Source organism: Nuphar pumila, chromosome 7 (genome assembly GCF_984573655.1).
Source record: "Nuphar pumila chromosome 7, dmNupPumi1.hap1.1, whole genome shotgun sequence".
Classification (NCBI taxonomy): domain Eukaryota; kingdom Viridiplantae; phylum Streptophyta; class Magnoliopsida; order Nymphaeales; family Nymphaeaceae; genus Nuphar; species Nuphar pumila.
In genome coordinates, this window is record NC_143255.1 from 26,666,698 (window position 1) to 26,677,883 (window position 11,186).

The 11,186-nt window shown below is 36.8% G+C and overlaps 1 protein-coding gene across 1 annotated transcript; it reads right to left on the reverse strand.

The window, feature by feature from the left end:
* Positions 1–2,289: 2,289 nt before the first annotated feature.
* LOC149831618 (VAN3-binding protein-like) lies at positions 2,290–6,876 on the reverse strand. The gene is made up of 7 exons (XM_090013049.1): positions 6,475–6,876; positions 5,136–5,249; positions 3,861–4,233; positions 3,223–3,441; positions 3,010–3,059; positions 2,854–2,911; positions 2,290–2,751 (listed from the first exon to the last, which is right to left on the reverse strand). Exons 1-7 carry the CDS (start codon positions 6,874–6,876, stop codon positions 2,534–2,536), a joined length of 1,434 nt encoding a protein of 477 aa, XP_089869175.1. The 3' UTR covers positions 2,290–2,533.
* Positions 6,877–11,186: the final 4,310 nt, after the last annotated feature.

Genomic DNA, 11,186 nt, shown 5'->3' on the forward strand with positions numbered 1-11,186 from the left:
TTAAGAAGGATTGAAATCCACTTGCTATCTGATTCTGTCGAATTACAGAAACTTGTTTTGATAGAAATTTCTGTAATAGCTAGTGGCAGAATTGTAATTTCAAGTAAAAGTTTAAATTAATGTATATTATGCATTTCGTGTGTTTTTATATTATTTTTACAAGAGGTGGCACCTTTTGTTGATTCCACATGATTGAAATGAAGTGGATTCAAAGTTAAATCGAAAAAGCAAAGGCAAATAAGTTACATTTTTATTTTATTTTTTTTTAGCATTTTCAATTCCTAGAATTAGGGCCTTTTTGGCCACATTTAAGCATTGTAATTAATTTCAATTTTAGCATTATTTGAGGTCTGTAATAATCTTTTAATTTTTATTTTATAATTGTTTTTAATTAATTTAAATTTTCTTTTTAAAGTAATAAATAATTTGCTTTGAGTGAAATACAAAGTTTTATCAACCCGTTCCTTGAGTTCGACCCGGTTCTCACTAATTGTGAGATTTAGATTTTTAAATTTGGTGATCAACTTTCATAAAAACAACCTTTAAAAATACACATTGAAAAAGGTTACACCATATATAAATTTTTCTTTTTGTTTTCAAACATTCATAATTCCTAAATTTTTAGCCCAAACTTTTTAAATTCCAAAACTACTTTGCCTAACATTTTTACACCACTTATTTGGTTAGTTTTGACTTTAACATTTTTTTTTCTCATTGCTTCTTTTGTTTTTAAGAAACTTTTGGAATATCAATTTTTAAGGTTTTTAACATACAACTTTTAAATTCTAACTCTAGAGGTACCAAGTAAGATGGACCCAGAAAGCGAGATGCCCCACCTTATGAGCATCTACCATTTTATTAAACTTAATTAATTTAAGTTTTTTATTTCATAAAATTCTTATTTGATATTTCATATTATTTTAGAATTTGAATTTCAAATCCATGCAAACCCAATTTTAATTTAATACAATTACATTACATACATATCAAATTAAACCTAAATTCCTCTAAAATCATATTTGACTTTATTTTGACAAAATTTGTCAATTATTTTATTAAAATTCTAATTTTTTACAAGTTAGATTTTGAATGTAAATTTCACTAAAATCAACTTTAATTCTTCATAAAATATTTTTTAAAATTCAACTTAGACTAATATGTATTTTTATATTTTTTTTACATAAAAATCTGTATTAATATTATTTTATTCATTAAAAATATACTCTGAAAATTCACAAGTATTACATCCAAATTCAATTTAAATTCTAAATTTAATTTCACAAGTATTCAAATTATTATATAAATCAAATTTCAAATTGACATTCAATTTAATTATAGTTTAGAGGAAAACTTATCAAATCAAAATCCAATCAAAATATCCGAGATTCATTTTATTAAATCCAAATTCAAATTTAAAATCCAAAAGTTGAAATCAAAATTGAATGAGGATCTAAATTCAAATGTGGCAATCAATTTGAATCTCCACTAAATTGAAACTCAAATTAAATTTCAATTAAGTCTAATTTAAATCTAAATTAAATTCGATTAAAAATCAAAACATAACTCAAGTTTGAGATTCATTCCAAATATCAAAAACACATTTTTCCTGATTCTTGAAAATTTTAAAAATTAGAACTTCCTGATGTTGGGTAGCGCTTATGCATAACTTTAATCACCAATGGCTCCTAAAAATCATCTTCTTCTAGATAAATTAGCATAATCTAGTCTCATGTTTTTTGCATTATTTTTAGATTCAATCAATAATAAGGAAAAAAAATTCTATATTTTTGTAATATTCTAAGAAATTGACTATCCTAGGTCCTGCAGAAACCAATATTGGTAAACAGGGGACTCAATATGAGGGCAAATATACCTTTACCAATAAAGTCTAAAGGACCAAGAAGTTTAGGATCTTGTTCACCTTTACAGAATAGGTAAAAGACATTACAATATCAAGACTACTTGTTTTCACTTTATAAAAATCGCATCAAAAACACATTTTTCTTGATTCTTGAAATTTCAGAAAGCTGGAACTTCCTGGATGTTGGGCAGCGCGCATGCATAACTTTAATCACCAATGGCTCCTAGACATCACTTGAACACTGCACTTTATCCAACGGCTAATGGGCATTTTGGGCATTTTGGAAAAGAAACAGAATGGAAGGTCTGCCTGCTTACCAGTTGCAGTAAAAGGCAGAGGAATCTAAGTTTTTTGCTTTTTGACCGTTCTCAACGGTGAGTGAAGGGTCGCTTTTTTCTGTTAGAAGGAAAAGAGAGTGACACCATTACTAAATCACAGAATGCCCTCTATTATCTGATACTATTTTATACAAAACTGGTAGAGACCAAAAAGAAAAAGAAGAAAACCATTGAATACAATTTTACAGAACAGAAGAACAAAAGAGACCACCATTGAAGATTACAGAGTTCCTCCCTTTTATCTTTTACTTTATAAAGAAGAAAAAATATGTATGAAGTGAGCCATGGAGGATCCTATGAAATCCTACTGCACATGAGTCATGGACTTCACCGTTCACGCTGCAGTTGGGGGTCGTTTCTTCTCACTGGCAATGCTGAGCAGCCTTGACACCCCTCTGGTCCAGATTTCGTATTCCCTCTGATTCCTACACTCGAATTCAATCACTCCCCGAGCTGCTGTTCTCAATCCAAAGTACCGCCGCTGCTCGCTGCCTTCTAGCAAGTGTCTCCCTGGCCATGCCTGAACGTCCTTGCAGACCTCCAATACTACATCTGAGATCATGAATGTGGTTCTCAGTTTCAAATTACTTTCTGAAGTAAATTTATTTGTAATGTTATGTCAATACTTAAAGGAGAGGAGAATATGAAGAGTACTCTTTTTCTTCTTGGTGATGGTTCTTGCCACATGCCTACTTTTCATCTTAAGTGTCACCTGAACCCACAAGCATTTGCAGACATGAATTCACAAACATGGTGATCTATCTAAAGCTAGAAATATGAAAAAGTGAAAAAGAAAATGCAGTAAAATACCTGTCCCACTCTGTTAATATAGACGGAGACCAGCTTCCAGTGAAGGTCACCTACAATAAACAACATTTCTAAGATCAGAAGGATAACAAACATGAAAATACTGGATTTGAAGGCCCAGTTCCTGACTCAGACTAATTTAGTTCCTCAGTTATGGCCAATTCAGATGTCAATGGCGATGTTGTTTGTTACTGTTAGCACTTCTAGAACTCTTACCCTTCCTAGTGCGTTTGAGGAGTTCCCCTCCTCTTGCCAACAATTCCTGAGAGGAAATACCAAAGAAATTGTCCTCAGGTGCAAGCTCCCCACTGAAGGAAGATTGCTGGTTGTTGCTGTTGTTGTTGTTGTTCATTCCTTTATCGACCGGTATCACTGCTGCGATGTTCCACACGTCCTTGAGAGCCCTTGCCTTTAGAGTTGCCACCCCACGTAAAGCTGCATCATTTGAAGAGTTCGTTAGACCAAAGACAACAAGTCGGAAACAACACAGACCTCGGCTAGTCCCAAGTCATTTACCCTATTTGAATCATAGACCTATATACACATCATTCCTCAATTCTATGAAAAACATTGACCAGGCCATAAGTCTGGAACACAGGAATCAGGTGAATCTAAAGGCTATTTCTATCAGGAACTTCAACAAGGTTCATATAAGGATGTATGATACTTGTTCAGCGATCTAGACAGCAGGAATCTTGACTTGTAGCATTCCAAGTAAAGTTCGTGGAGCAAATTCGGCATAACCCTATTGTTGATGAATCTCCACATAGCTGAATGATAGCCAAGACTTTGATCAAAACTAAACATTATCCAGTTACATGTAAAAACATTCAAAGGAATGAAGGGTGTGTTACCCGTAGCAGCTGCAGCTGTTAACGTCATAATGTCACCAGCAGTTCTAACATTAACAGCAGAATTGATAACGCAGGTCAGGTGATCTCGCTCAGCACCCAGCGATTCTGCAGCCTCAACACACTGTGCTGCCACAAGAGTGGCAGCAGAGGTGACGGCCACATCGGTTTTTGACTGTTCTTCTTTGGAGGAAGCAGCAGTTGCAGCAGCAATTGCAGCTACAGCGGCAGCTACTCCAGCAACGCAAACGGCAGCATGAACCTGGGCATTGTGTGTGCGAGCCTCCTCTTTCTTCTTCTCTCTCCTGTCTTTGAGCCATCTCCCGACTGTCTTCCCTCTGTAGTGCGCCTGCACGGTGTTGCTCAGCCTGCAGAACTGCAATTGAACCAACTCATTGTCTCAGCAACTCACACTCAACAAAATCTCCAAAATTTGTGGATTCTTGGCAAGACACACATAAACAAAAGGATTCCAGCATGACTAGGCCAAGCTTTCAAGACACGACTCGAGTTCAGTCAGCTTACAAGACATGGCCACAGCATCGAGCTCTTCTTAATGGTGTTGTATTCAAATAGAAATACCAACTTGAACCGGGTTATACCTCAAGCCACGAAGGTCTTTCCAGGTTCCTACATGGTGCAACTCGACCAGAAGATGACTTGTTACAGTCCAAATGAGAGTAAAGCCATGGTTGGTTATGCTCAGCTCAAAAGTTTTTAGTCTCCAGGGAGCCCTAATTGGCGCCAGAATTTAACAAGTTCTTAGTTATAAAACGTGTCTGCAGCTAGCATAACCATCATAAATCATGAACTTAAGACCATGTTCCAGATTATCCAGATGCAACCTCCAGAACTCCCACCAACGCAAACCTCCCCAAATATAGACACAAACCTAGCAAGTCAGCCAAATATTTAGGAGGGGGTTAATGTAATTTTCAAGGGACTTGGGGTAAAATTAAAAATGAAACTAGAGGGCAAACCAGAGGCCTAGCCAAACAAGTAGGGGGTGCCTAGAAACAAAAGTAGGCTACCGCGGGTTTCGTGCGGGAGGGAAGGGCTGTGTACCGTGTACGTCGTCAACAATTTATTACACGAGAATCCAAAAATACAGAATCTCGTGAAATTAATGGGTGGGCATACCCTATTTCAAAATTGCCAAAAAGAGGATGAAGCCAGTTTTTTTCCTTCGTTCCTATGGAAGAGAGAGAGAGAGAGAGAGAAACACCCATGACCCACCCACCAAATTCTTAGTGTCAAAATACTTGAGAGAGAACAAACCTTAATGTCATCCATTTCGGAAGGGGAGAGAGGGGGGCTGTCGGTGAAGGACCCACCACCATTCAAAGGGCCGCTGCTGTGAGAGAGCCTCCCTGAGGTTCTAGGGGATACATCCTGCTGCATCATGGAAGGAAAGACTTTCACGATCTCAACTTTCATTTAAGAATGAACAAAATCACAGCGAAGCGAAGCTCATCTTGTAACCACCTTACACAATAATGATGGTTAACCACTAAAGAACAAAAAGGAGAGGGAGAGAGAGGTGGGGAATGTAATATTCCTAGATTTGGGACCACTCATATTTAATTACTTATGGAGGTAGGAGGGAGGATGGAGCTGGAAAGGATGGAAATAAATCATGAACTAGAAGAAAACAACAAATAATGGCAAGGAAAGGGACCCCATTTTCATTGTAGAGAGAGAGAGGATAAACATAAATAAAGAAATTCACTCGGAAAAGAAGAGCGGACACTTCTTTTGTAGTTTCGTTGTCAATGAAAAAAATATATAAACTCTAAAATCTTTTTTTTAATAGAATCTCTTTCGCTCAACAAAGCAGTGGAATACACAAGAAAAAACACGCATAGAGAACAAAAAAGAGAACACCGTGCTCAATCACTAGGATCCGATTCCTTAAACATTTTTCCACGAAAAAAGCACTCGAGTACAGCAGAAAAAACACAAGCAGAATAAAACATAACACCAACTTCAATCACGAATCCCCTCATCGATACCCCGTTTTCCAATTTCATTTCACCATCCCAAACCACACCTTAACAAAACCAAAAAACAAAAAGAAAAGAAAAGAACAATTCCCCAAAGTCAACCAAGTCTTGAACCGCATTTCTCCTCTTCATTTTCACAAACCATCCAAACACAGAAAATGATTCCAGAATGAGAAGAAAGAAGAAGAGCAAGCAATTTCAGTATTCTCACCACGGGACAACAATCCCTCAACACTCCAACTCAAACAAGATAGAAAGATAGGAGGAAAGCAAATGAAATGGTTTAAAAACTAATAATGATACTGACACCAACAGGCCCAACATCGTCAAAGCAACCAAAGAAAAAATAAAGAAATTTTAGTGACATTTATATCTCCCCAAAACCAAACAACTCATATTCTAATGCATAAGCCACCAATTGACACCAACGTCTTCACAGAGCTACAAACCATCAAAAAGAAGGAAGAGAGAGAAGCTAAATAACATATACGATAAATAGACGTCCTTGCCATAAAGCAAAACCGCACAAATATAGTGACAACAAACTCACCGACACAACAAAATGGCAACGAGAAATGAGTCGTCCCCACAAACAGAGGGAAGGAACTACTCACAGATTGAGACATGATTCTCTCGAGGACGAGCTGGGAGGTGGCGGAGGAGGCGAAGGAGAAGGGGATTCCGGCGACGGACGGTGAGGGGTCCTCCAATTCCCCGGCAGCCTCCTCGGGGATGGCTGAACCCTGCCTCGCCTTGCAGAAGGCGGCGGCGGGGGAGGTGATGGCCTTCGACACCTCCAAGGCTGACACGCTCCACGACCTCGCCAGGAACTCCATGGGCTCCGTCGGTCCCTCCGGTGGCTCGAAGTCCGGCGGCTTCGAGCTCTCCTGCGGCGTGCTGGAGGCAGAAGAGGAGGAGGTGGTGGACGAAGAGGAGGTGGACATGGTGGTGGTGGTGACGGTGGCGTTTTCTCCCATTGAAGGGGTGGTGGGGAGTGAAGTGAGGGAGGGGTGCATTTATAGAGAGAGATGGGTGGTAGAGAGAAGCAAGACAGAGAGACAGTGAATATTTTCTCACTCTGACATTCGTCTTTCTCTTTCTCTCTCCCTCATATTCACTGACCCAAATAATTAATCTCTCTTCTGATTCTCTCCCATTGACTCTCTATCTCCTCTATTTTGCTTGTTCCGGATCCCATTATCCATCGACTAATCTTTCTTACCATCTGAAAAGATTACAGTTTTGTCCTTAGGGTTTATAATCTTAGTCGATTAAGGGTTTTATTTTGACTTTTGAATAGGGGTGCCAACGGATCGGGTTTGACTCGGACCAAACCCGTACCAAACTCTATAAGGCCAAGTTTTGGTCAATTAAAATCCTGGTCAAACTCAAAGGGTTAGATTAATTTATAGATCCAGGTATTGTTTGTGGAATTTCATACCAGACTCGAGTCTGACCCCAGTTCCGAATAAGATTAGTAAATTTTTTATGTGAAAAAAGATTTAAAAAATATTATTTTATCGGGTATAGTCTGAGTATGGTTCATGTATCTTTATAGGATCTGGGTACGGTTTTTCTTATAGTAGATTAGATTGGAACGGGACCGGTACCAGCATTTCAAATCAAATTTGGGTTTGGTCTTACTAGGATCTGAATCAATCCCAACCTGTTGACCCCAGTTTTAAGGTGACATTAGTGTAAAAATCACAGATCTCCCTTAACATATAATAGCACACCCAGCTTCAATTTCATGACAAGGGACCCAAATTTGTGGGTTTGGAACTCGCCACATTCTTTGAGCTTGATGACATTCACAAGACGCTCTCACCATAAGCCGTAAAGGCTTAGGGCTTTTTGATGGCTGGTGCAGGATTAGACAAATTAAACAAATAAAACAGTGTAACAACTGTACCAAGTCCAACATTTGTTTGGATAGTACACTAATGTTATACTCTAAATGTATGTTGTTTGATGACAATGTGCAAACAACTTGGACAATGACTCGATTATTTTGTTTTGGATTGTATGACTCGATTTACTTATCATTTTACATGTTTTAACAAGTTTATTATGAATTTTTGCTTTGAATATAGATCTTGAATTGGATCTAAGTATCATGACATAAAAAAGTTTAAAATTTAAAATCTTGGATTGATTTTAAACTAAAAAGTATTTAAATTTTGAGTATTTTGAAAAAAATAAGAATAATATTTTTTGATATATAAATGATTTAATCAATTTTATAATACATCTAATTATGAAAGTTTATCATAAAAATATTGAATCCTATTAAATCAAATTATCAAACCCTATTAAATCATAAAACCATAATAAAATAAACTATAAAAATGCCTTAATTTAGATTTTTTTATTCAAAGCCCTAACAAACTAACTAAAAAACCTTAATTAAAAAAATGTGATTTAAAGCCATAATTGTAAAAAATAAAAATAAAAACTCTAATCAAATCAAAGAAAACCCTAATCAAGTTAACTATAAAAAGCCCTAATTTAAATTTTTTGATTCAAAGCCCAAATCAAAGAAAATTAAATAAAAATACTAATTAAATTAACTAAAAAAGGCCTTAATTTAAGAATTTTGATTCAAATGCGTAATCAATGAAAAAAAAAACTAATCAATGAAAGTCATAGAAAAAAACCTTAATTTCTAAAAAAGAAAAAGAAAAAGAGGAAAGAACGAACAAGAAGGGGAAAGAACGAAGACGAAGAAAATGGGAAAGAACGAATAAAAATGGTGAAGAAAAATGACAAAAAATGAAGAAGGGAAACCTCGATGTTGGTGCCCCCCCGGTCGGTCTCATCCTTCTCCGCCGGCCTCACATCGTCGCCCTGCAAGAGGTAGAGAGAGAGAGAGTTGGAGGGGAGGTTACGAAAATCACATAATTATATGGGTGTGCATGCCAAGTCCAATGATTGATTGCAACGGCTTTGGTTTGGACCCAGTGGAACCAAACATAGACCTGATTTTTCTGAGCCTGGGTCTAATCGGGTCCACTATAAGAGAAACCATACCCAGACCGATAATAACTATATGAACCAGACCCCAATCATACCTGGTAAAATAATATTTTTTTATCATTTTTAGATTGAAAATTTATGGGTATTAATCGAAACTCGGGTCGGGCCCAGTTTGGTATAAAATTTCACAAACTATAACCAAATCCATGTATTAATCGGACCTTCAGGTCTGGACCCCAGTCTTATTCGGGTCTTCTTATTTATCACCATACCCAGACCCTATAGGGTTTGGTCCGAGTGAACCCAACCCATTGACACCCCTAATTGGAACCCTGTTCCCAGCGGGATTTCAGTCCGAATGCCAGCGGAAACAGGGGATCAAACAACCCCTCGTGGGCTTCTCTATACAAATATATAGCAACGTTGAATTCACGGGAAAAAAAAAGGGTCGACATCAAGTTCTTTGCATGTGTATAGAAGATTAAAGAGTGGGTTCGTTCTGATCCAGAACCAGATCTGAATATGGCATAACAAATTGATTCGAATCCGATTATCAATCTAAATTATTCAATCAAGAATGTCAGAATCTGATGGAGAAAATGGATCTTGTTCAATCCAAATCTAAGAAAAATGTGCAAATATTGCAACCTTTGCAAATCAAGCACGTGGATCCAGTTTGTTTTCAACCTTTTGCACCAATATTGCAAATTTCAATATTGGGATTTTCTCGTCAAGGGAAAATCTTGGAAGTTTTGGTATTGGGAAAAGTCCTGAGAAATTATTAAGCCATAGAAGCTATAAAACTATATATATATATATATATATATATATATATATAAGATCCTAAAATTTTAAAATACAAAAAATTAGAAGCTTGTTGATATCATAACAAAATCATAATATTTATAATGTGTGATGATTTTCTAGAATTTTACTGTTTTGCCTAAATCTCGTGACAAAAATTGCAATATTATCAAAGGTTTGCATTCATCCTGTATGAAAGGATGCCAAATGGTCAATGGCATTTGTATTGTTTGGACATTGGGTGGATATAGATTTATTTTTTTTGGTGTTTGGTAAGACACTAAGGCATGATTCTCACTCTTAATTTAGCCAGACCATGTTAACTATTGGGTGGATTTTTAGATTTATTTTGTTGGTGTTTGGTAAGACACTAAAACATGATTCTCATACTTAATTTGTCCATATTTGAAATGTTGACCAAACTTAGCCAACTAATGGTTGTGACTAACCAAGTTTTAGTTTGCCGACTGAACCATTGTCTAGGTCCATATATAGAACTTAGGGTGTCATCGGGTAGGGTTTAGCCAGGTAAAACCAGACTCAGACCTGATTTGAGATACTGGTATGGTGTCCGGGCCCGGGTTCAATCAATATATTTTTTTTTTCTTTTTCCAAGTTGCTTCTCAGAAGTCAGAACTCAGAACCATAAATCCTTCCCCAATGAGCTTCCTCTCAGGCTCCCAAAGATCGTTGAAATCATGATCTTGGTCATGTTCTACATGTTGTGTCAAAACTAAATGGGGAACTGGTAGAAACATTGAGTTTCAAAATCTTGATTCTTGGTTAGATTCAATAGAGACCCAAATGATACATCACAATTTGACAATAATCAATGAAACTATAAAACTACCCCTGGCTTTCATTCTATATTTCTATTACCCTCTAACTTCAAATCAATCTGGATCGGGTTGTCACACGGAAGGATCCAACTCAAGGCAGACCCTTCATGGCTCACACGGGCAGCAAACCGATTGTACACCAACTGGATCCCACCCGATGAATCTGAATCTTGTGTGCTCAATCTGAATCTGAAAATATTTTGATGACGTAAGATTGAGTCCGGGTCTAAAACAAATATGGTTGTATGGGATCTGGTAAAAACAAGACGGAAATCAAGGCTTTTACATGTAAAATGTACAAATGGATTGGATTAGATCCAAATCTGAGTATAAAATCCGATATAAAACATTAATTCAATTATGGAAACAGTCCTAATGAGTAAATCCCAAAAAAAAAAAAATAGTGAGATTCTGGACTTGGTAAGACCATTGTGGACTGCCTTGTGGATCATCTGAGCTTGTGGGGTCGGGTCAGGTCCGATCAGCGACCACTTGTACTTGGATACAGTGTAGATGTTTCTGATCCAATCTGAGATACAAGCCAGCTCACACGCGTCTTATTGTTTTGACTTGAAATTTACACTTATGGAGTCGGTGACTTTTGCTCAATAAAATACTTAAACCGGTGCTGATTATTTTCACCCCATATCCGAACAAGATCTTATCCAAAAAGTATGAATTCCTGAGTGTGATCATCTATTTGACAG